Source organism: Vulpes lagopus, chromosome 7, assembly GCF_018345385.1.
Source record: "Vulpes lagopus strain Blue_001 chromosome 7, ASM1834538v1, whole genome shotgun sequence".
NCBI classification, from domain to species: domain Eukaryota; kingdom Metazoa; phylum Chordata; class Mammalia; order Carnivora; family Canidae; genus Vulpes; species Vulpes lagopus.
In genome coordinates this window covers 75,823,423-75,850,065 of record NC_054830.1, presented here as the reverse complement: position 1 = coordinate 75,850,065, position 26,643 = coordinate 75,823,423, and the positions used below count along the sequence as shown (strand labels likewise).

Here is a 26,643-nt window from a genome sequence, read left to right as displayed (position 1 = left end):
ACAGTATATGATGCTCAATGAATAACTCCTTTTACTCTTAACATTTTTCATTTTGTTCCGCTCAAACCAGTGGATTAAATGGAGTGCTTTTTAAAAAGCAGCAGCAAGAAATCATTTATGCGTTGTACATTTTCTTAAATCTCCTAAATTGAGATTTTCTATCAACCATGTGTTCACCTTCCTTCTACTACTTTTAAAAACAGAAATGTTTTTCCCAAGTTAGCTTTATCCATATTCGCACTGTCAGCAAAGCATTCAGTGAAATATTTATTTAACTTAATGAGCCAATGACAATAAAAGAGATCAGAGGGGGTAAATTAATTGAAAGTTTAAAAAGACAAAAGATTTCTAGACTATGTCCTAAGATCATTTAGTAACACAGTTCCCACTGTTTGAACATTTATTATTGCACAGTGGGACCTGCTGACCTGTAAGTAAGCTCTAGCAAAAATACTTTATGAATTGTTAACAGTAGTACTTAAGACAAGGCAAAGAAATACAACCAGACCAAAAGTTTATTTGTAACACAGGAAAGGAGACTTACACATTTTAAGAAATCTTACTAAAAATCAAAACCAAAAGTGCTTTGTTAATTCAGGAAACCATGAAGCTAATCAGAATGCCAGCTCCTCAACTGTTCTTGTAATTGAGATTTAACTTTGTTTTTGTATATAAACCAGCTCTTTATAAAAAAAAGTGTTCTTTAAAAATATCAAGGTACTTACTTAAAATGTCATCTATATTCTCTGTATCAAGACTTGTTATCTCAGTTGTTACAGGAGTAAAAACCCAGGTTACCTGGAAATTTTAAAAATGCAAAATTAATAAGTGTTTCCATAAAAGGCAAATAATACAGAAAGGCTAATAAAAAGAAAATTTATTAATTAAGTTGGTTCCACTTGTTATTTACAAAATCATTCATCAACTGGTTTTAATTTTTATTATCTTATTATTCTTACCCTTAGCTAGATCAACAAAATAGAAGTACTAACTTCTGAAGCCTAGAAACTCATCAAATAAGACTTCCTGTATTTCCAAATACATAAAAGTGATTGTTTTTAAACAATTAAGAAATTAAGAATTAATTCATTCTTTTAAATTAATATTTCAACAACTTTATAGTGCAACAAGGAAAAATTTACTGGATTATTATCAATTTGGAAAGAATACAAAACCAAAGCTAAGTTTGCTGACTCTATCCCTCCCATGTTTCTCAGATAAAACAAAATAATAAAGAGAAGAATTAAAGAAAGATTTTTCAGGTTGTGAACCAAAAGCCTCTCCTGCCTCATCTCACATTTTGGTGATAACGATGTGCTCAGTGAGAGACTATTAAAGAGGCTATTAAAATACAAATTTTCTACTTCCAAAATATTGAACCCAAATTTCATCAAAGAAAATATTAGCTTGCCATCCGCAAAATAAAATAGACTACTTTAGCAACTGTTCGCTTAATTCAAAAAGTAATCCTTGGTGTAGTTTCAGGCACCATCTTTAACACCCTATGTGTTTATGGAAATCTATTCACTGGACCATGGCAATAGAGTGACAATGAACGTCAGGCCCTGATGAGGCAGGAAAGACTACTCTTTGCCCACCCATTTCACAGAAACTTTAGTAGTTAAACCCAAAAAGTTTTTACTTTACCAACAATTCAATTTCTGAATGGTATAAAGAGCCATGTTGATGCTGGCAAGTAAACAAGCCCAAATATTTGAAATATTTCTATTAACTTATTATTTTCTTAGGAAAAGCCAAATAGCACTAGTCTTATTTTCAAGTTATCATAATCATGCAGCCAAAGGTGGATTACTATTTTTGCTAGCAACCAATAAGTTATAATCTGCTAAAAGCAAATAAAGATGTTAAAAATATCTGAATATTTGACATATATAACTAATTTCATTATTTTTAACACCCTAATCATTAACTGGAAAGATGAGACTTCTCTCACTAGTCCTATTCCCTCACTATCCATATCACAATCAACAGATCCTTCCCTCATTAGTGTATGACCAGCTCTTGACAACTGTGCAATCTGTTGAAAGATTAACTGAGGCATATTAAAAATCTTAAGAGTTCATCTGAGCAAAAATCAATGTGAATCAGGCAGCATCCAATCTAACAAAGAGAAATGGAGCTCCAAGGACTTGTATAAAATAAAGGCATTAGTGAGCAGGAAAAGGGAAGTTTTTATTAGGCAAAAAAAAAAGTGGGTTAGTTACTGCAAAGTCACTTTCCTTTTGGGGATGTCAGGGTATCTATGAGGCATTATTACCGAACTATAGCAGATCAGGCATTTCCTGGTTGACTGGTTTAAAATTCCATTTCTGGGAAAGCCAAAACTGTAATTAAGCCTTAGTTTGGTAACATGGGGCTTAAATAAGTAACTATTTGGGCCGTGTTGTTTTGTTTTTAACAAAGCCAATTATACTGATACAAGATTTCAGAGTGAATTGTGCTGAAAAATTCAAGAAGGTGATATAAAAATATTATCATAAAGCAACAAAGTTGGTCATTATCAAAAGTCAAGTCATCAAATAACCTGGCAGTCGTTTATGGAGCATCTACTAGATACTGAGGGCACAAATGCATAAGGCATGGCATGCTCTACCTTGTAGAGCTCTCCAAATAGTGGTGATAAGGAGCGGAGAAAAATGTCAAATACAGATAACCGTCTTCAGGAAGCCCACTTTTGAAGAGTTAGTCAGCATCCATCAAAGCATGTTTACAGAGAAGTATATTCTAAATTTAACTGCTTTGACTCTGAAATATTTACATGGCAAAAATATTTACATGCCAGATGATAACAAAAACAAGGCAACAATCAAATTTGGCTGCATTAAATACCTGACAGTACAAAGACATCAATCATGCTGGCCAGCCCGGGTGGCTCAGCGGTTTAGCGCCGCCTTCAGCCCAGGGCCTGATCCAGGAGGCCCGGGATCGCATTGGGCTCCCTGCATGGAGCCTGCTTCTCCCTCTGCTTGTGTCTCTGCCTCTCTCTCTGTGTCTCTCATGAATAAATAAATAAAATCTTAAAAAAAAAAAAATCATGCTAATAAGCATGCAACTGATAAGCCACATTCAGCTAACAGTTGTGTTGAAGAGGCCCAAAGCAAGAAAATGGTCTCTGACCCAATCATCTCTCCACCCTGTAGGGTATAAAAGAGGTGTTTTACCATTAACATTTTTATTAATATGCAGTATAAAGGGAAAGACAGGTTGTTTATTTAAATTGTTAGCAAGCTCCACTAGTCTGACAAATTGTTTCTTTTCACATCAGCCCTAAGCCTAAACAAAATCCTTCCAGGGAAACACCTTTATGTGTCAAATGCTTTAGTGCTTAAGTAAAATAAAGACAAGTAGCTCTAGACCAGGAAGAGAGGGAGCGTAATCATTCATTTTTTTAAATTAAGACTTAAAGTAAACTTTTAAATTTATTTTATTTAAAAAAAACAAAAACCTACAAAGACATTTGAATAGAGGATGTTAACACATTTTAGCCTTTAATGATGGAATATTTAGACAACATATGTAAATATACAGATGTAAACTTATGGTATTTTGTAAGTTGGTCATTCTCTTCAGTTCATTAGCTCTTTTTCTTGCCAAGAAAACTGAAAAGCATCTCTAATCATCTACAAGTCAGTAGATAATTATACCCACATGCATTTTTTTGTACCAAATATTAAACATTTCAGTCTGAGATGTGTCAAGTAATGTGATCTTATATAAAATGCACATGAAAAAAAATAAATAAAAAATAAAATGCACATGAGTGAAATGGCAAATACTGTACCCTAATTCACTAAAAAAATAAAGTGACAGGCTAGCTTTAAATAGGAGCTTCTTCAACAAGTAAATAATATTTTCTTCCATTAGAAGGTTTTTTTTTTAATTGAGCTATCTTTGAGCACTAAAAACCTTTATCTCCTTAAACTTCCCTGTATCCTCCATGACCACCTAACTGGATGGTGATGCCATGTGCCAGCTCTTATTTCCACAGCATTTCTGAAGCCACCCAGAAGCCAGTTGCTTTTCCCAAAGCACCACCTACAATTTTTCTGCTTTCCCTTTTCTCTTTCTTATAAAAGATTTACTCATTTTAAAGAGAGAAAGAATACGCACATGAGGTGGGGGAGGAGCAGAGAACAAGAGACTCTCAAGCAGACTTCCTGCCCTGTACGGAGCCCCAGGAGGGGCTCAGTCTCATGACCCATAAGATCATGACCTGAGCAGAAATCACAAGTCAGAGGCTTAACCCACTGAGCCACCAAGGTGCCCCACCCCTTCTCTTTGCATACAATGTTTCCTCTACCTGCAGTGTCCTCTTCGCCACTACTACATAATCAATCCTTCAAAGATTGATGTCCTCTTCATGGAGATCTGTCTGGTTCCCCCCGTAGAAAATAACTTTCCTCTCTCAAAAGTCCAACCTATTTTACACATGGGGATAGAAAAAGGGGATATATGCACTAGAGGAATAGGAATTACTGTGTAATTAACATTCTCTCCAGACAGACATCAAGTTGAAATATTGGTTACATGATAAAAGACTGTATTTTAGAAATAAATTTTCTAAAGACTTTTTTGAGTAAGCACTCTGTTAGGTCAAATTTTAATTGTTACAATATTAACATATATATATGCACTATAATGCTAGCATATACCAAATGCTAAGCCCCAGTACTGTGCCTCTTTCGAGAAAACTTCACTGAACAAGACACCAATCCAACAGGATCTCCTTCAGAAGTATGAACTAATGTCAGTAATAACACATATTGGAAGTGAATTATTAAAGCTTCTCTATTCATAATTATAAAAATACGTTAACAAATTTTCCTTGTACATTAAACCCATGAGTGGCTACTATTCAAATACACCCTTAATGGGAACTAGTAAGACACTCCCTGAATTGAGGATTTCCCTTCAATCTAACCTGCCCACAGAGGTCAAACTAATCTTTCCAAATGCTGCTTTGCATACATCAAATCATCTGCCAAAAGAATACAAAAACCAAACCAAACCAACCAACCAACCAACCAACCAACCAACAAAGCTCCAAGAGTTTTTCTCTGTCTACAGTATAAAAGCCTAAATCCTTAACCTAGCATGTAGGACCATCCACAGACTTGCTTTCCTAAATAACATCCTACTGCCCCAATCCATAAGCTTTCCTCCAACTAACATGAAGTACAGAGCAATCATACCTTCTAGTTGGCCAAACAACTTGCTTGAGACAAACCCAGCTTATGCCTGTTGCCATGGAATATTATTACAGGTCAGGCAATAAATTATATGGTCATCCCATTTGTAGGAGAGCTTTGGCAACTGAAGGGAATTACAAGCTACCCACAAATCCTAAATTATTGTTAAGTCTATAATGTTTTCCCACATAATATACAGTAAAAGGAAAAATGGAATGAGAATGAATAGAGAATAAAGATGGACTCTGTTGTGAATGCTGCTGAACCAATGACTAGTCTTACTCACTGCCTGAGACACCAAGCTCTTCACAAGGGAATAAAATCAGTAATTCACAAAACCCTTCAAGGGTCATTCACAAACGAACAGTCCAAATCCTGAAGTTACAAATCCAAGAATGCATTGAGTCTACAGTCCATACAATTCCTAAACTGCATCTCCTTACTGTCTTGCATCCAGACTTTGCTGGTGTGGTTTTCTCTTGGAACACACTGCTTGGAACAGCCAGGAAAGGTTATCTAGCTTTCAAGACCCAATTCAAAAGCTATCTTTTCTATAAAGGGTCTCCTAGTGATTCCAGACCCCAGTGATTCATTTCTCTCTCCTCTGAACCCACAGAGCACTTTGTAGAGGGTGTCAACAGATTGTGATTCACACAGATTATCTGTGCTATTTTACCTCCTTCAGGAGACCGAGTATCTTGAAAAAGAGATTGCACTTTATTCAATTTTGGATCCCCCAGATCATTTACTACAATAACCTTTTTTTTTTTTGACAATAACCTATCTGTATACAGTAAGTACTCAAATACATACTCAGTGAATGAAAAAGCAGATGATGTTGATACACTAAGAATTTAGAGGGAGGGTGCTGGAGGTGGGAAGTGGGGGAAAGAGGTTCAGAAATGGGAACAGCCAACAAACATTTTATTTATTTATTTTTAATGAGACAGAGGAAAAGAATGAGGGAGAGAGAATGAGCAGTGGGGTGGGGTGAGGGAGAGAGAGAGAATCTTAAGCAAGCCCCACACTCAACGTGGAGCACAACATAAGGCTCGAGCTCATGACCCTGAGATAATGACCCAAGCCAAAATCAAGAGTTGGACACTTAATGGACTGTGCTACTTGGCACCCTCCAACAAACGTTTTTAAAATATTTGAGGATAGTAACGTTATCAAGTAGGAATAAAGTCTATTAAAACTTGTTTTTAACTTTGTAATGGTGAAGAGCACACCACTAGGTGATTATTTACAGACTCAGATTTAGAGGGAACCTCAGAAGTGATCTTCCTACCTGCTACAGAAAGCCATCTACCTCTAAGAGCTATGCTGAGCTCCCAGTTAAACCTTCTTCTGGTTCCCCCACAGCTGTACTCCGATATAGTTCCAGACACTTTGGCACACAGAATACCCTCATTTAAGAATATATAACTATGTTACATCAGTGTATAAAAATCTACTACTTCTTGTATTTTTTTAAGGTGTTAAGCCAGTCATGAAAATAAATAATTGAGGACTTTCAGGACCAGAATCTAATAGAGTACCAGGCAGAAGAGGTTATTAGATATTTCTGTTAGCAAGATTCATTGTCACAAAAGCATTTATTTGCTATGCTTTAAGTGTTTTTAGCATATTTATTCAATGAGTTTAGAAAACAAGAAGTATTTCTAGTGAATTTGTATATTTGTTTCTTTTAAGCCTTGCTATTCAAATAATGGCCCCTAAACCAACAGCACTGGCATCACCTGGGACCTTGTGAGAAACGCAGAATATCAGGTCCCAGACCCACTGAATAGAATCTCCACTTTAATAGGATCCCCAAGTGATTCCTACATACATTAAAGTTTAAGAAGCACTGCTTTAGAGAGCAAACCCTATGACTCCACAAGCATGTAAACCCATTTTAAACTCTGTACAATGTTTATAGTCCTCAAATATGAATACAAGAACAAGACTTATTGTGAGAAGTCCATTTTGACGTGCAAAATACTGTGATTTTAGAAAAATGTAGAGCCTGTAGTCTTATTAGAAATTTACAAAGATGCTAATTTTTTAAGTATGCTGCCTACTGCCTGAATAGATATTTCTGCATGAAAATTATTGGCATAAAATAAAAAATTCAATAGAGAATGTTTCCTTCCATGTGGCATTACCATTCTCAATCGACATTACATCTGCTAGGCAGTCTGCAGTAATAGCTTAGTGTATTTGTGCTAAATCTTTCATTTCCCTGCCTTTCTGTCAGGAGAGTCTCAAAGCCCTTTACAAACTATGTCTCTCCTATAGCAAGAAATAAGTAATGTACCAGGCCATAGCTCTCTTCCATTCTAATCCAAAGTGACAAACCAGACTACTACCTGAAGTCCCGATGCCATGGGACCCAGGTTGTTTCTCCTCCCTGGGGCCACTTCGCTGACTCTCAGTTTTTCATTAAGCTGGCAGGCAACAGAAGCACAGAGATTTTCAGTTGGCTGCAAGGAGCTAAGAGATATGAAAGGTCCCCAGAGAAAAAAAGCTGAGGCTGACAAGCACTGTAAGAGCCTTGAAGCTGAGTATCAATCGAGGCACATCTCACTGTTCGTATTCCCAGAAGCATTATAATGAACTAGAAGTTCAAAGAGAGGGGAAAAATAGGACTAAGTACAGAATAACACTGGGAAGCTACTTTAACCCTTAAATTGCTCAGTGATACAACTTTTGGGCAAGTGATACAAATTCTGGGCAAGTCAGAACCAATTTGCTTTTATAAAGAAACATTAGAACAATTATAACATTCCTCATTAAATAAGCCAAATATGGTGGACATGGACATGTTTGGAAAAGTAAATTCTATACCCCCAAAATAATCATTCAAATCATTCAAATAATCCATAATCCCTAAACTCAAATTCTCCCAATAGAAACAAATATAGAAAATAAAAATAGGAGTGCTTGCATGGCCCAGTTGGGTGTCTGACTCTTGATTTGGCTCACATCATGATCTCAGGGTTGTGGATTGAGCCCCACGTCAGGCTCCACGTTGCATGTGGGGCTTACTTAAGATTCTCTCCCTCCCTCTACCCTATCTCCCTGCTCGTTCTCTCTCCCTCCTTCTCTCTTTCCACACGCTAGGTATGGAGCCGGCTTAAGATTCTCTCTCTCCCTCTGCCCTTCTCTCCACTCTCTTTAAAAAATGAAAAATAAAAATAAATTGCTGCAATTCGTACTTTTTCTTGCACATTAGTTATTTGATCATGCATGGATTTCCATTAAAATCGATGTCATTTCATGACATACTACAAAGCTTCACTAATCAAAACAGTGTGGCACTGGCACAAAAATAGATATAGATCAATGGAACAGAATAGAGAGCCCAGAAATAAACCCACAACTACACGGACAATTAATCTATGACTAAGGAGGCAAGAGTATACAATGGGGAAAAGACAGTCTCTTCAATAAATGGTGCTGGGAAAACTGGACAACTAAGTGCATAATAGTAAGTCTCAACCACTTTCTTAAAACATAATAAACTCAAAATGCATGAAAGACCCAAATATGAGACCTGAAACCATAAAAATCATAGAAGAGAACATGATTAATTTCTCTAACATTGGCTGTAACAATATTTTTCTAGGTATGTCTCCCCTAAGGCAAGGGAAACATAAAGAAACTATTGGGACTACATAAAAAAAAAAAAAAGCTTTTGCACAGCGAAGGAAACCTTCAACAAAACAAAAAGGCAACCTATTGAATGGAAGAAGATATTTAAAAATTATATATCTGTAAAGGCTTAATATCCAAAATATATGAAGAATTTATAAAACACACACACACACAAATCTGATTAAAAATGGATAGAGGACCTGAACAGATATCTTTCTAAAGAAGACATACAAATAGCGAACAGACATATGAAAAGATGCTCATTATCACTAATGATCAGGGAAATGCAAATCAAAATAACGAGATATCTCCTCCTACTGTCACAATGGCTAAAATTAAAAAAGACAAAAAATAACAAGTGTTGGTGAGGACGTGGAGAAAATGGAACCCTTGTGCACTGCTGGTGGATATGTACACTGGTGCGGCCACTGCAGAAAACAATATGGAGGTTCCTCAGAAAATTAAAAATAGAAATATATGATGCAAAAATTTCACTATTGGGTATTTACTCATAGAAAACAAAAACACTAATTCAAAAAGACATATGCATCCCTATGTTTATTGCAGCATTATTTACAATAGCCAAGATACTGAAGCAACCCAAGTGTCCATCCATGATGAATAAATAAAGAAGTTATGGTATGTGTGCACACATATGTATGTACATACACACATTGTACTACCACTCAGCCCTTAAAAAAAAAAAAAGGAAAAGATGCATTCTTGCCATTTGTGACAACATGGGCAGGCCTAGAGGGTATTATGATAAATGAACTAAGTTGGAGAACAAGTATCACGTGATTTCACTTACATGTGGAACCTAAAAAACAAAACGAACAAACAAAAAGCAGAAGCAGACCCATAAATAGAGAGAACAAACTGATGGTTACCATCAGGGAAAGGGAAAGGGTCAGGGGATGGGCAAAACGGGTGAAGGGGAGAGGGAAATACAGGCTTCCAGTTAGGGACTGAATAAGTCACCAAAGTAAAAGACACAGCACAGGGAATATAGTCAATGGCACTGTAACAGTGTTATATGGTGACAGGTGGTAGCTACATGTGATGAACAGAGCATAATGTACAGAGTTGTTGAATCACTATGTTGTACACCTGAAACTTAAGCAACATTGTGCCAACTCTATTAAAAAAGGAACTGATGTCCTGTTTTGTTCCCCACTACATTCTAAAAATGGGATGAGAGCCTAATACTGTATGTTAACTGTACTAGAATTAAAATTAAAAACTTTAAAAAAACGGGATGATCTAATTTACCTGTAATAGACAATGTATTTCTCTGACCTTCAAAAAAGGCCCAAAGCTTTTCAGAACTGGGAGTGATCTTCTCAATGTATAGAAAGGATTTTTCTCTTAAAATCATCCCATATTCCTCCTCTAAAACTCTAAATTCTAGCAATGGTGGTACTAATAAAGCATGGGAATTGGGAGAAAAATTAAGATGAGAATTGTTTTCTTCTTTTTCTGTACACACTCTAAAAACAGAGGCAGGGGGTGGAGGGTGAGGGCGGTGTGAAACAACATCCCATTCATCCATCTCCAGATTAGTACCTACACTGGATCTTATAAGTAACAGTCGAGAACAAATACTTGCAAATATGTACCAAGAGAAAATTAGGACTACTCTTCTTGTGCTACAATGCAATTCTCATCCAGGACGCCTGATGAGAGAAAGTTCCCTTAAGGGAATCTACATACATGTAGGTACATATATTCTTTTGTTAGGTCATTCATTCCATAAATATCTCACTCAATCATCTGTTACATACATGTCAGGCACTATACTAGGCACTAGGGAAAGGGATGTGAATAACACATACACACACATATGTGTGTGTGTGTGTGTGTGTGTGTGTGTGTGTGTGTATAAAACATCCAGCAAGATCATTTAATTTCTCTTTCCTGTTAAAAAAGAGAAAAAGAAAAGATTCTCTCAAGTACTCTAATTGAAGAGTCATCCATAGTACTTGGCAAAGTCATTATCTATTCTCAAAAGATAACTGCTAGGCACTGAACAATGAGGATTACACCATATGTTATACTCCCTTTTTGCCCGGGCTTTCAAGAACCTTTGAGTTCATCATAATGCAGAACAACTACCCTGCCACTGTTATTGAGCAATCTTATCAACAAAAGTGGAACAACCAGATATTAATGCTTCTTGATAGGATGCAATAGGAAATAAAAAGCACCACTTGTGAAGTATTCTTAACCCAAAAAAACTGAACCTGACCTCCATCTAATCAAGCCCAACAATGAATGTAAGGAAACAATGGATGAAACTGAAATGACACCATGGGAATGCAAGCAGCCACGTCAAGAGATGGATAGGAAATTTTATAGGAAAAATGACAGCCTATCTTCATCCCCTGAGAAGTGGATCCTGAGGTAAGTAGTTGAAAATAAGCAGTTCATCTGGAAGAAAAAGGAAGTACCCACAGAGAAACGGGGAAGAAGGAGCAGCCAATATACAACATGACTTATTAAAGGAAATCTGAATTTAGGTTTCCATCTCCCTCGCACACTCCTATCTCCCTTTGTTTAACTGCCATGAGATACGGGTAAAGAAAGAAGGAACAAAGACCTAGAGGGTATTATGCTAAGTGAAATAAGCCAAATAGAGAAAAACAAATACCAAATGATTTCACTCTAATGTGGATTCTAAAAGATAAAACAAATAAATAAACAAATGAAAAGTAGAATTAGACCTACAAAGAACAAGTTTAAAATGATGATTGCCAGGGTAAAGGGGGGTAGGAGTGGGCAAAACAGGTGAAGGAGAATGGGAGATGCAGTTCATTCAGTTATGTTCATTCATTCAGTTCATTCAGTTATGTTCCTTCATTCAGTTATGGATGAAACAATCACAGGAATAAAAGGTACAGCACAGGGAATATATCAGTGGTACTGTAATAGTGTTGTATGGTGACAGATGGTAGCTACACTTGTGGTGAGCAGAGCGTAATGTGTAGAGATGTTGAATCACCATGTTATACACTTGAAACTAAGGTAACATTCCGCGTCAACTATACTTGAAAAAAACAATGCACAATTCTATAAAGGTTAAGGATAAAACAGTAAACATTATGTACATAATAGCATGATTTTTATTTACTTTTCAGCTAAGTAACACTGTAAGATGACCTGAATACATTAAAATATTTTATCTGATTTACCTGATATTCACCAAACGGGTTACTTCTAGAAAGGGAGAAATTAGGAATGGAAAAGGGCACATAAGTTTTCATTTTTATTCCAATTATACTTATTTTTCTATATTAAATTATTTAATCTAGAATATTTTCCTCTATCATTTGAAAAATTATTAAGTAAACAATATCATTTGCTTTTCTTCCTTTGATTTGTGTGGTAAGATTTTGAAATAGAGGGGGATCCCTGGGTGGCTCAGCGGTTTAGTGCTTGCCTTTGGCCCAGGGTGGATCCCGGAGTCCTGGGATCGAGTCCCACATCAGGCTCCCTGCACGAAGCCTGCTTCTCCCTCTGCCTGTGTCTCTGCCTCTGTGTGTGTGTGTGTGTGTCTCATGAATAAATAAAATCTTTTTAAAAAAAAGTTTGAAATAGATTTCCCAACAGTGAATAATCCTTATCTTCTTAGAATAGCTCCATCTGCTAAAGTTGCAGGTTTAACAGTCTAATAAAATTCTGCTACTTTGCTAATATTTTACTAGGATAGTGTTAATATGATTGAGATTGTTCTGCAGTTCTCTTTTCATATACTGTATTTACTACATATTTAGATATTTTACTAATTAGTCTTTAAAAACTCATTATACAAGTTTCATTTTTCATTACAATTTGAAATAGTTTAGATAGCACAGGGATGAGTATAGCATAGTGGTTGAGTACAGCCTTTGGAGGAAGATTGCCTGGATTTATATCCCAGGTCTGTCACTTCCTAGTGGTTGACACCAGGCAAATTAACCATTTGTGCCACAGGGTACTTATCTATAAAAAAGGGGTGAGGATGATAATGGTGATAGGATTTCATGCGTTATTTTTAGAATTCATATAACGCACATAATAAGCTTTCATAAAAGTTCCTTAAGCATTTGTAAGCATTCATCCATGAAACTGAGCCAGGTCCTTTTGGGGAGTATATCTCTTTGCAACTTTTTAAGTTTTATTTATTTAAGTAATCCCTATACTCAATGTGGCGCTCAAACTTATGAACCCAAGATCAAGAGTTGCATACTCTTCCAACTGAGCCAACCAAGTACCTTTCTTTTTAACTTTTCTATGTAGACATAATGATACATGTGGATTGAAATGCTATGGGACATAGTATGAATATAGCACCTACTATTTAGCCATTTCTACTGATAGATATTAAAAATGTTTCTAGATTTTACTACTACAAACAATGCTGCATCAACACTCATGTGCTTCCTTACGCATATTAGCAGCATTTTTTGAGGGTCTATAATCAGGAGTTAAATTGCTGGAGCACCTGGGTGGCTTAGTGGTTGACCATCTGCCTTTGGCTCAGATCATGATCCTGGGGTCCTAGGACAGAGTTCTGCATCAGGTTCCCCGCACGGAGCCTGCTTCTCCCTTTGCCTATGCCTCTGCCTCTATGTGTCTCTCATGAATAAATGAACAAAACCTTAAAAAGAAAAAAGAGTTAAAGTGTTATGTCTAAGTACATGTGGATCAACTTTATCCAAACTCTTCCAAGTTTTCTTCTCCAGAAAACCCTGTTCTTTTTATAAATCACTATACATGTTTTTGCCTTCACTAATTCCTTCCTCCTGTTTTTACTCTATTATCCTTTATTTTTGACTGCTAGAATTTAGTGTTTTATGATTATACTCCAAAACCCATATTTACTCAACAGTGATTACCTATACTTTACATTTCAGTTGACTGGATTATGTTTATGGGCAGCTTTTTAAAGAAGAAAACATGGGCAGGGTGGCTACGTGGCTTAGTGAAGCATCCAACTCTTGATCTTGGCTCAGGTCATGATCTCAGGGTCATGAGACTGAGCCCATATCAGGCTCCACACTGAGCATGGGGTCTGTTTGAGATGCTTTCTCCCTTTCCTTCTGCCTCTCCCCTAGCTTGGTGTACACCCGCTCGCTCATTTTCTCAATAAATACAATCTTTAAAAAAAAAAAAAAAAGAACATGGCAGTAGACTTCCCTCAACTCTGCAGACCCTTCCTCCATGTTACTCAGGTGAAGTGGTGGCTCATTATGCCCTCCCCAGACTCTGAACACCAGCTCTGTGGATACTCCTTTCAAACTCCTATCTTATGATAATATTCTCTTATTTCCTTCAATCTAGGCATGGGACTACTTCCTAAGGTTATTACTGTCTTTCACTTTTGCTCTTTCATCCCCCAACATCTATTCACCGTATTAAATTCCTTCTGGGGGGTGGGGGGATGTAGGAACAAGGATTGGTACAATTAAGAACTACTAATATCAGAAATGAAAGAAAGGACATCACAATACATATCCAATGGACATTAAAAGGATAATCAAGGAATACTATCAACAACTCTATATCCACAAATTTGATAATGTAGATGAAATAGAATAAGTCCCTGAATGACCCAATCTGCCAAAACTCACACAAGAATTGGACTATCCCTATAGGCCTATATCTATTAAAGAAATTGAATCAATAATCAACAACCTTCCAAGACAGAAAGCAACAGACCCAGACAGGTGCACTAGTGAATTCTACCAAGCACTTAAGGAAGAAATCACACCACTTTTCTATCATTTCTTTTAGAAGACAGAAGCAGAGGAAATACTTCCTAAGTCACTTTATGAAGCCAGTGTTACTCTAATACCAAAGCCAGGCAAAGATATTCCAAGAAAACTACAGGCCAATATCTCTCATAAACAGAAATGCAAAAATTCTCAAAAAGTTATTAGCAAATTGAATCCAACAGTGGATAAAAGGAATTATATACCATGACCATGTGAGATTTATCCCAGGTATACAATGTCAATTCAACATTTGCAAATCATTCAGTGTAACCTCTCACATCAACAGGCTACAGAAGAATCATATGATCACATCAATACATGCAGAAAAAGCATTTGACAAAATACAAGACTCTTTCATGATAAAACTCTCAATAACCAGGAATAGGGGGGAACTTCCACAACTTGTTAATGAACATCTACAAAGAAACTACAGCCACCATTATATTTAATGGTGAGAAACTTGAAGTTTTCCAACTAAGAAAAGCAAAGCAAAGGAGTCTCCTTACACCAATGCTTTTCAAGATCATACTGGATGTCCTAGCTAATGCAATAAGACATATAAAGATTAGGAAGAAACACAACTGCTTTTGTTTGCAGGTGACATGATAATCTATGCAAATCCAAAAGAAATGAACAACAACAAAAAAACCCTCCTGGAACTTATAAACAATTATAGCAAGGTTGGATATACAACATGAATATATAAAAGTCAATCACTTTCCTATATGCCAGCAATGAACAAGTGAAATTTAAAATCTGAAACACAGTATCATTTACATATTGGCAAGCCCCAAAATGAAACACTTGGTATTAATCTAATAAAATATGTACAAGATCTATATGAAGAAAACTATAAAACTCTGATGAATGAAAGCAAAGAACTAAATAAATGGAGAGTTATTCCATGTTCATGGATAAGAAAACTTAAACTTATCAAGAAGCGAAGTCTTCCCAACTTGATCTATGGATTCAGGCAAATGCAATGAAAATCCCAGCAACTTATTTTGTGGATACTGAAAAACTGATTCTAAATTTTACATGGAAAGGCAAAAGATCCAGAACAGACAACACAATATGAAGGGCAAGAACAAAACTGTTCTGGAGGACTGACACCATCTGACTTAAAGACTCACTATAAAGCCACAATAATCAAGAAAGGATAATATTGACAAAAGAATACACAGAATAATGGAAATGAAGGCCCATAAATAGCCCCATATAAATAGAATCAACTGATCTCTGACAAAGGAGCAAAAGCAATACATTGGAGAAAAGACAGCCTTTTCAGCCATCATGCTATAACACCTGGACATCCACATGCAATAAAATTAATCTAGACACAGACCCTTCAGAAAAATTAATTCAAAATGGATCACAGAACTAACCCTAAAACAAAAAAACTATACAACTCCTAGAAGTTTACAAAGGAGAGAATCTATGTAGGTTTTGGTTGATGACTTTTTACATATAACACCAAAGGCATGATTCATGAAAGAATGAATTGATAAACTGGATTTCATTAAAATTAAAAGCTTCTGGCCTGCAAAACACTGTCAAAAGAGTTAGACTGCAAGTCATACAGCAAGAAAATATTTACAAAAGACATATCTGATAAAGGCCTATTATTTAAAATAATACAAAGTATTCTTAAAATTCAACAATAAGAAAACAAACAACCTGATTAAAAAACAGGCCAGGGAACCCTGGGTGGCGCAACGGTTTGGTGCCTGCCTTTGGCCCAGGGCGCGATCCTGGAGACCCGGGATGGAATCCCACGTCGGGTTCCCAGTGCATGGAGCCTGCTTCTCCCTCTGCCTATGTCTCTGCCTCTCTCTCTCTCTCTCTCTCTCTCTCTCTCTGTGTGACTATCATAAATAATAAATAAAAGAAAAAAAATTTTAAAAAAAAAAAACAGGCCAAAGACCCTACAGACACCTCGCCAAAGGCATACAGATGGCAAATAACCATATGAAAACAAGCTTCCCATTCATCATCAGGAAAATGCAAATTAAAAGACTGAGATACCACTACACATGTATTAGAATGGCCAAAATCCACAATGCTGACAACACCAAATACTGGCAAAGATGTGGAGCAACAGAAAAATGGTACAGCCACTTTGGAAGATATTTTGGCTATTTCTTGCAAAACTAAATATCCTCTTACCATGTAATCCAGCAATCCATGCTCCTTGGTATCTATTCAAAGGAAGTGAGAACTTAGATTCGCCTAAAACCTGCACATGGATGTTTACAGATGCTTTACTAATAACTGCCAAAATTAGAAGTAACCAAGATGTCCTTCAGTAGGTGAACATCCAGACAATGGAATGTTACTTGGTGCTAAAAGAAGAAATAAGCCATTAAGTCATGACAGGATATATAGGAAACTTAAGTGAATACTATTAAGTGAAAGAAGTCAATCTAAAAAGGCTATGTTATTTTTGTTTCCAACTATATGACATCATATAAGAAACAAGACAAGAAAAGGCAAAGCTATCAAGACAGTGAAAATATCAGGAGACAGAGTTTAGTGGAGAGAGATAGATGAATCAGTAGAACACAGAGGATTTTTAGGGCAATAAAACTACTTTGTGTGATACTATAATGGTATATATATGTCATTACACATTTGTCCAAACCTACAGAATGTACAAAATCAAGAGGAAATCCTAATGTAAACTATGGAAGATGGGCGATAATGATATGTCAGGGTAGGCTCATCAACTGTAATAAACATAACACTCTGGGTGGGGGACGTTGATAATGAGGGAGGCTATGCACATGTGAAGCCGGGAGTACACAGGAAATCTTTGTATCTACTGCTTAATACAGCTCTGAACTGAAAACTGTTCTTTTAAGAAAGTCTATTTCGTATTCTTTATTTCATTATTAATGCAAAAGAAATTATTTTCCTAAAAAATTTTAATACAACAAAAGTATTTAATTTACCCCTTTGGGAGCCTGGGTGGCTCAGTCGGTTAAGTGTCTGCCTTGGGCTCAAAGGTCATGATCCCAGGTCTTGGGATCTAGTCCTGCATTGGGCTCTCTGCTCTGTGGGGAGCCTGCTTCTCCCTCTTCCTTTGCTTATGCTCTCTGTCAAATAAGTAAGTAAGTAAGTAAGTAAGTAAGTAAGTAAGTAAATAAATAAATAAATAAATAAATAAATAAATAAATAAAATATTTTTTAAAAAATTCACTACTTTTATTTTCAAGCCTAAGGATTAACATTTGAGATACATATATACACACACACAAATAGTTCTTCTTTCTGCCTGTGGATCTACATAAATACAGATTTGGGGTCAAAAAGGACCAGAGGCTTCAGTGGGTTGAAGAGGATACCCCCAAAATTCATGTCACCCAGAACTTCAGAATGTGACCTTATATGGAAATAGGGCTCTTGTAGACATAATTAGTGATTGTGAGATGAAATCATCCTGGATTTAGGATTTCAAGTGGGCCCTAAATCCAATGCCTGGTGTCCTTACAAGAAGAGAGGACATAAAGACAGAGAGGGAAAGATGATATAGAGATGGAGGTAGAGATTGGTGTGGTACAAAGCCAAGGAAAGCCCAGAGCCACTGGAAACTACAAGAGGCAAACGATTCTCCTCTAAAACCTTCAGAGGGACAGTGGCCATACTATAGTACCTTGATTTCAGACTTTTGGTTTCCAGAACAGCGAGAAAATAGATTTGTTTTATGCTATCAAGTTTATGCTAATTTGTTGTGGGAACCATAGGAAACTAATACAGAGGCAAAATCATATTAGTTCACATTTAAGAACTAAGTACACATACCAAAGAAGGCATGACCATTCGTATATGAATTTGGCAAAGCAAATACACCACTGGCAACAAGCCTTGATCGTTATGATCCCTTCATTTGATAATGACCTTGCATCTGAAAAACCTAAGGCTGTTCTAAAATAATGAAAAAGTTATTTCACTGTGGAAATGCCCCTCTTCTTGTTTTATTTTACTTTTGCCAAGAAGGTGAAGGTTCTATACTGTTTTTTTGCTTTATTTTGTTTTTTAAGATTTATTTATTTTAGAAAGAGAGACAGCATGAGCAGGAAAGGCAGGGGGAAAGGGAAAAAGAATCTTTTTCTTTTTTTTTTAAATTCATTTATTCATGAGAGACACAGAGAGAGAGAGGTAGAGACACAGGCAGAGGGAAAAGCAGGCTCCTCACAGGGAGCCTGATGTGGGACTTGATCCCCGGATCCAGGATCATGCCCTGAGCCGAAGGCAGATGCTCAACCACTGAGCTACCCAGGCATCCCAGGAGAATGAATCTTAAGCAGACTCCATGCTAAGCACAGAGCCCAACAAAGGGCTCAATCTTAAGACACTGGGATCATGACATGAGCCGAAACCAAGAGTTGAATGCTTAAGCAACTGCACCATCCAGGCACCCCAGTCTTACACTTTTATACATTTGTTTCCTTATACCTAGAATGAGGCTTGACAAATAGTAGAGACTCCACAACATTTCCTAAATGAACAAAGAAATTGAACCAAATAACTTTAAAGTTCTTTTAGACATTCCACAAGTCTATGAGACCACAAAAGCAGCCTATCTGCTTAAAGGTGGGAGAGGCCATGAATGACATCGGTTTTGCAGTCAGAAGCAGTTTTTGAAATCCTTGCTTGAGGACTAGAACTCATTTATGACAATAAAAGGATCACTTTTAAATAGGAAAAAAAAAAAACCATACTTCATCATAAAGTGAGGATTCTAGAGACTTCCCTCCCCCCAAAAGACTTGAGAAAAATGCTGGGCATGCCTTAGGATAAGCTAACAAATACAACAGTGACAAATCAATTCACAATCAAGAGAGTGAGCACAAAAACTACTATGTTCACCACTGGATTTGATTTAAAAAGGGAGAAAAAAAGCAAATTTCAATCAGCTGAAGTTCACATCCTCTATCATTGTGGAAATTGTAAGCATAATTCTCCTATTTGCCAGTAAGTGAAATGACCACGCAGCTGCAATAAACATTTTGTTTTCAGTAATTCAAAAAGTTTTCAAATAAAGAATCTATATAGGCTAGACAGCCTTCCAAATGGCACTCTCTCAGTAGTCAAATAAATGATCAAATGTGAAGGCCACAAAAACATATTTTATAATTTTGAATTTTGTTTTCAACATCATGGAATATAAAGACAGCACTGAAAAATACGACCATAAACTATAATGACTACTCAGCTATAAATTATCAGAATTTCTGTTTAACTTCTTCACAGTACCCTAGTCAATCCCTCAATTCCCATCAGCCTCTCTGATCTCTACTTTATTAGGTCAAAAGAGTAGTTACTTAGAGTTACAAAGTTGAGGGGCACCTGGGTGGCTCAGTCGGTTATGATCCCACCTGCCTTCAGCTCAGGGTCCTGGGATCAAGCTGGGCATCAGGCTCCCTGCTCTGTGGGGAGCCTGCTTCTCCTCTCCCCCGCCCCCCCCCACTTCTGTGTTCTCTCTCTCAACCTCTCTCAAATAAATAAAGTCTTAAAAAAAAAAAGAATCACAAAGTTGAAGGGGCCCAAGTTTATCTAACTGCATAATACCCTCCCCTCCTACCTTGTGCAGGAATCTCCTTGACAGCATCTGTGGCAGAGCAGCCATTTAGCCTACAAGGGAACACCTGCCATGAGACTGTGTTTACAAGGCAAACCAATCCACAATGAAGTAGCACCACTAGAAAGTTTTACTTTACTGGGTTGAACATCTGCTCACCTTTCCCTTTTACACATTCATCACAATTCTGTCATGCACAGCTCATCAAGGACATATCCACAGCTCATGGCAATCCTTGGATGAGAACCAATGGGGATGGAAGCACAGAAGCAGGTATGGCCTATGGGGAATTCAAAAGCACATTCTGTTCTTCAAGGGCTTCATGACCACATGTGAAAAGTCAGCACACAAGACAGATGATGCAAGTAGTAAGGCTTACACAAAGTGTCCCAGAAAAATTTAGAGAGCACAGAAAAATGGCAGAAAGCACTGCCATGGGTTAGATGAGCAGAGTAGTTTCTTTGGATAAAGTAACTGAGTAGCAAAATCTGGATATGGAAGTTCATATATGTGCAGTATTGGCAGATACCTTGGAAGGTTAGTTAGTTTGGGGACAGACTGCTAAGAAGAAAACCAGGGTATACGGTGAGTAAGTATAATACCAGTGAAAGACAGACACCTGCTATAGGAGAAAATAGGAAGGCACAGGAGACTTCTCCTAAGTGAGGACCGCAATGATTTCAAGATGTAAAGATCAGTGGTCTGCATTTTATGAGGTAAGATTACACAGTTCAAAGAGTGAAACATAATACAGAGAAGGGACATAAGGGCCTAGGTTGGGGTGGGGGTAATTTGAGAGACTTTTAAAAGAAATTAAACAGGTCATGATGACAAACTAAAGGGTTGAAAAATTCAATGAGCCAAAGGTATAAACCTAGGTGACTGACCTAACTGAAAGGGGAAGAAGACTTTTATATAGAATTTATGTGCAGTCACTGATCTGCTTCAATGTCACCAGTCCTCTGCCTTGCCCAGTCAATAAGAAAGCAGCTGACAGAGCACCAAGTACCTTCTCCCCACCAGCATGAAGACGCTGGCAGCTGCATTTGACTACTTTTCATAACCAGGACTAAAGCACCAAGGAAGTAACTGAGCCTAAGGTTCTGACCAAAGCACTAAGAGACTCTTCAACTACTCCAAACTTCAGTTAAAGCAATAGTTAAAGCTGAGAGTTAAGATGACTGGATGGCAAGATCTGGGGGTGGGGGGAGATTGGCAGTTTTTGTGTTCAAGAACATCTACATTTACTTCCTTATTGCATTCTGTCACCGGTAGGCAGGCCCTTTCCCTTTCTCCTACCCACGGGGATGGGGCAGAGAAAGAAAGAACGAACTACTAGAGTATAAAAGCAGCAAGAAGAATATAGCATTTCAACAAGAAATGGAGTGGTTACTGGGATGAAATACTAAAAGGGGGATGAGCAGAAGACTTTCCAAAGAGTAGCGTAATTCACAATTAGGAGGCTCGTGTGACCTAGGGAATACATCACAATCAGCATTTTTAAGAAGTCAAATCATATTTGTTACCTTCTAAGGAAGACATTGGCTCCTCTATTTACGACCTTTCAATCTACAAACCTAAAAGTTTCCACAAATGTAAGTCAAACAAAACCAAGTAGATTCTACTCGCCATCCTTGGATGAAATTAGTCACACCTTGTATGATGTGTCACTCTGGACTTATGAACCAGGGCATTAACAAACATCATTTCAGAACCTAAATATAAAAAGAAATACTTCTTTATATTTTTTTAATGACTTCCAGTGAAAAAATGGTTTGTTTGAATGATACTGGCTTTAATTACCAAAATAACTTACTGATACAAATTACCTCAGTCTTAACAATGGGTTACTAATAATATAAATGTCCTTTATTTCTCTTTTTTAAAGATTTATTTGAGAGAGAGAGAAAGTGTGTAAGGTTGGGGAAGAGGGGAGCAGAGGGAGAGGGAGAAGCAGACTTCCTGCTGAGCAGGGAGCCAGATGTGAGGTTTGATCCCAGGCCCTGGGATCATGACCTGAGCCAAAGGCAGATGCTTAACTGACTGAGCGACCCAGATGCCCCTGTCCTTTTTTTCTCTTAGAAGAAAATGTGCCCTGGGGCGCCTGGGTGGCTCAAACCGTAAAGCATTAGACTCTTGATTTCCACTCAGGTCATGATCTCAGGGTTGAGAGATGGAACCTTGAGTCCATCCAGGCTCCATACTCAGCAGGGAGTCTGCCCAGCACTCTTTCCCTCTCCCTTTGTCCCCCACCCTGCCACACTCTCTTTGTCTCTCTCTTTAAAATAAATAAATCAGGGCAGCCCGGGTGGCTCAGCGGTGTAGCGCCACCTGCAGCCCAGGGCGTGATCCTGGAGACCCGGGAATCAGTCCCACGTCAGGCTCTCTGCATGGTGCCTGCTTCTCCCTCCGCCTGTGTCTCTGCCTCTCTCTCTCTCTCTCTCTGAATAAATAAAAAATTTAAAAAATAAAATAAAATAAAAAATAAAATAAAATAATCATAAAAAAACAGAAAAAGAAAATGTGGCCTGAAGAAGCCATTGTTCCTTCCTTAAACTAAGAACCATTTAAACAACCTGAATAAAAGTACCTTTTAGGCCATTAAGAAAATATCCCATCTTTACAATATGGATACTTATTAGCACTTCAAAGTAATATTCCAAAATAGATGACAGACTCTTGGAAAATCATCTCGTGTAAGAATATAAACAAGCTCTCTGCTAATTCCTTCAAATATCAAAATCCATTTTGTGTTAGAACAGCTCAAGTTGGTCCAGGAAAGTTAGTACTACTATACAAATCAATATTCCCCCAAATAAGGTAGGTAAGAAAGACTTTCACTAAGGCATTAAACATAACAGGTAAAGATATAATTAACTATTTCAGTCATATCTAGCCAGTTAGATAAAGTCTCATGGGTCAAATGAGAAAGACTGAAGCTGATCATTTTCCTACAGAATATATTGGATACTTCTTAGAACTAAAAGCTATTTTTTGACAGCTCTTCTTATTATATACCTTAAGTCACTCTTCTGCTCAAGATTATAGCTGGTATATATCAAGGAAGTATATATAGGCGTTGTAGAACTGGGAAACACAATTTACCCTCCTCTTCTAACCAAGTACTAACCTTCCCAATTGGAGGGATTTGTGGATATATTAATGAGATTAGAAAAGCAACACTAGGCCCACCTGGGTGGCTCAGTTGACTGGGAGTCTGCTTTCAGGTTGTAAACCTGAAGTCTGGGGATCCCTGGGTGGCGCAGCGGTTTGGTGCCTGCCTTTGGCCCAGGGCGCGATCCTGGAGACCTGGGATCGAATCCCACGTCAGGCTCCTGGTGCATGGAGCCTGCTTCTCCCTCTGCCTGTGTCTCTGCCTCTCTCTCTCCCTCTGTGTGACTATCATAAATAAATAAAAATTAAAAAAATAAAAAGATGTTTTTTAAAAAAAAACCTGAAGTCCTGGGATCAAGCCCTAAAACGGACTCCCTGTTCAGCAGGAAGTCTGCTTCTCCCTCTTCCTCTCCCTCTGCTTTATGTGCGCTCCCCCTCTCACTCTCTCTCAAATAAATATTTAATAAATCAATAAATATACTGACAGATTCTACCTCAAAAAACAAAAAGAAAAAGAAAAAAAGTAAGACTATATGATGAGCTTTCCTTGATCCAAGTTGAAATACTCATCATAAACTATCTTATATGTCAACAGGTTCTAAGCAGACACCTTCAGGAGTATCCAAATTCAAAAGGACATACTATACCCTCAGTTTTCATCAAATCTGTAACTTACGAAAAGTGTTGGACCAAAAGTCATAAAAGTATTAGATATAATACATGTTTATGTGTAAATAATTTTACTCCCCAGGGGAAGCAATATTTAAGAGATAACTATCATATATGTAAGTCAGGCTTATAGAAACAAATGAAACTGAATAACCAGCAATTTGAAATCTTCCACACCTATACAAATAGGATTTTTATTTTTATTTTAGGTCTTTTCAGTGACCAAAAATATGCTGTAATAATTTTCTCTTCCCTTACTAAATTCAACAAGATTATATATTTCCAAAGAATCATTATCATTTTCCTAGTATCTAGTCAATTACAGGTGTCAAGGATATATTTTTTTAATGATTTTGAGTGTACAAAGTAATAGAAATGATGCCTTTCTTTGTGGAGCAAATGATACCTTTCAAACAGCAAAGCATAAAGCATGTTTCTCCACTCTCATTTCTACCACTTACAGGAGTTTATTTGCTTTTGTATTAAAAGCAGAAATGCATATCAAGTTAGATTCTTATTTCTATCAATCATAGTTACGTTTGTCACTATGTTGATAAGACTATGTCATCACTCACCGGGGAAAGAGAGAAGTTGATAAGTATTTTAAGAAACCACTAATATTTAGAATTACACTTTTAGGATAAAAAGCCTCATCCATTTACTCATTTCTAAGGGTCAAGAAAAGGTAGTACCAACACAGAAAGATGGTCAGCACAAGTGCTGTCCTCCTCCAGGGGACTTCCTCCATTTCATAATGATGACTCCATCCATTTGACAAGCTTTCCTTCTCTATTCATTACCTCACAAAACAAAAATGTCTCCTATATGCCAGACATGATGCAAAGTATTCTATATACCATATATCTCAATCTTGCAGCCTTGCAAAATAATCATCCCTACTTTTAAAATGGAAAATTTGAGGGTCAGAAAGATAAGGAACTTTGCTTTATATCAATCATACAGCTACAAAGAGGTAGTAGAGCTGGGAATGAGCTAGGTCTTTCCAAGATCAAAGTCACTCTACCTTCTGGTATTGTCATTATCTTGGCAATCCGGACCCTAGAACTATTTCCATAATGCATCAACTTTTCCTGAAAGGGATATACATCACATACCTAGGCTTCTAGGTAGAGAAACCAAGTAGCAAACATACATCTGAAGCATGCAAAAATATTTCAGTCTGACAACTTTTATTTGCAAACCCATATATTATCTCTTTTTACATCATTAAAACAACTCTGAAGCTGAAGTAGGAATTATATTATTCCTGTTTTATAATGAGGAAACTGAAACTTTACAGTATCTGGTATACAGTAAATGCAAATATTGTTAAATGATTAAGACTCAAATACTAAGTGACCACTCCAAAGTACTGGCAGAACAGGGTTCAAACCCAGGTCTCTCAATTATAAAACCAACAGCCTGTACAAGAAAATCCAACTGTCTCCATAACTGTTATCATCATTATATACCAAATTTACATGCAAAACGAAGTACAGTTATAAAAAAGAGGTAAGCAGATAACTTGCTCACTTAATAGTCACACTTTTAAGCTGCTTTTGTTAGTATAATAATGACAGTGCAATTATCAGCATCAGAAGACCACAAGAACTGGAAGCTAGTCATGCCTGCTCACACAATTCTTATACCATTGGATGGACAATCTGAAAGTTATCCCCGTCCCCAAAATATATTCAACCATTCATCACTCACTGATTCCTTCATCCAAACATTTGTTGGGAAATGTCTACTATACCATGGACCCATCCACAAATAATTTTATTGTCTTCCCAGAACCCTGCAGAAGAGGTCTTTATCCCCACTTGATAGGTGAGAAAAATGGAAACTCAGGAAGGTTAAATAACTTTTTTTTAAAAATTTTTATTTATTTATGATAGTCACAGAGAGATAGAGAGAGAGGCAGAGACACAGGCAGAGGGAGAAGCAGGCTCCATGCACCGGGAGCCCGACGTGGGATTCGATCCCGGGTCTCCAGGATCGCGCCCTGGGCCAAAGGCAGGCGCCAAACCGCTGCGCCACCCAGGGATCCCCTAAATAACTTTTTAAAGTTAAGTGGTCGGGTAGCCCCGGAGGCGCAGCAGTTTAGCACCGCCCAGCCCAGGGTGTGATCCTGGAGACCCGGGATCGAGTCCCATGTCAGGCTCCCTGCATGGAGTCTGCATGTGTCTCTGCCTGTGTCTCTGCCTCTCTCTCTGTCTCTGTCTCTATGAATAAATAAATAAAATCTTTAAAAGAAAGAAAGAAAGTAAGTAAGTAAGTTAGTTAAGTGGTCAAGCTAGGAGTCAGTTCCAAATTACATGAATACAAGTATATGCACACATAGGGGTATCTTCTGTATTCCCAAACAGTGGTCTACTACTCTACACCAGGATCAAACAAAAACAAAAAGCACAAACCGATCTTGTTCAAAACTACATGTTACTATTAAAAGTCCTTTCAAGTATGCATAGGAAAAAACTGGAAGAACCTATATTAAAATGTTATCAGTAGTTGGGATATGAATTTTTTATTTTCATTATGCTTTTCTATACCATGAAAGCATATTACTTTCAGGAATCAAACTATGTTAGGAAACCTTTTGTTTTAACATTTGAAGTTACTATAACCATAGGTTGTGGCCCACCCTGTCACATATAGAGAGTATTTTTAA

At 37.2% G+C, this 26,643-nt stretch overlaps 1 protein-coding gene across 2 annotated transcripts in view; it reads right to left on the bottom strand.

Annotated features, from left to right (window-relative positions):
* The window catches only part of ERP44 (endoplasmic reticulum protein 44), a 92,948-nt gene that overhangs the window by 56,979 nt on the left and 9,326 nt on the right, over nucleotides 1-26,643 (bottom strand). The window contains exons 2-3 of one of the 2 annotated variants that reach the window (XM_041761131.1): nucleotides 20,193-20,242; nucleotides 726-798 (exon numbers count right to left, since the gene is read on the bottom strand). In XM_041761131.1, coding sequence (XP_041617065.1) covers nucleotides 726-798; nucleotides 20,193-20,237 — 118 coding nt within the window. In that variant the 5' untranslated portion in view covers nucleotides 20,238-20,242. The remainder of the gene's footprint in view (nucleotides 1-725; nucleotides 799-20,192; nucleotides 20,243-26,643) is intronic. The other variant, XM_041761130.1, reaches the window with a different exon arrangement.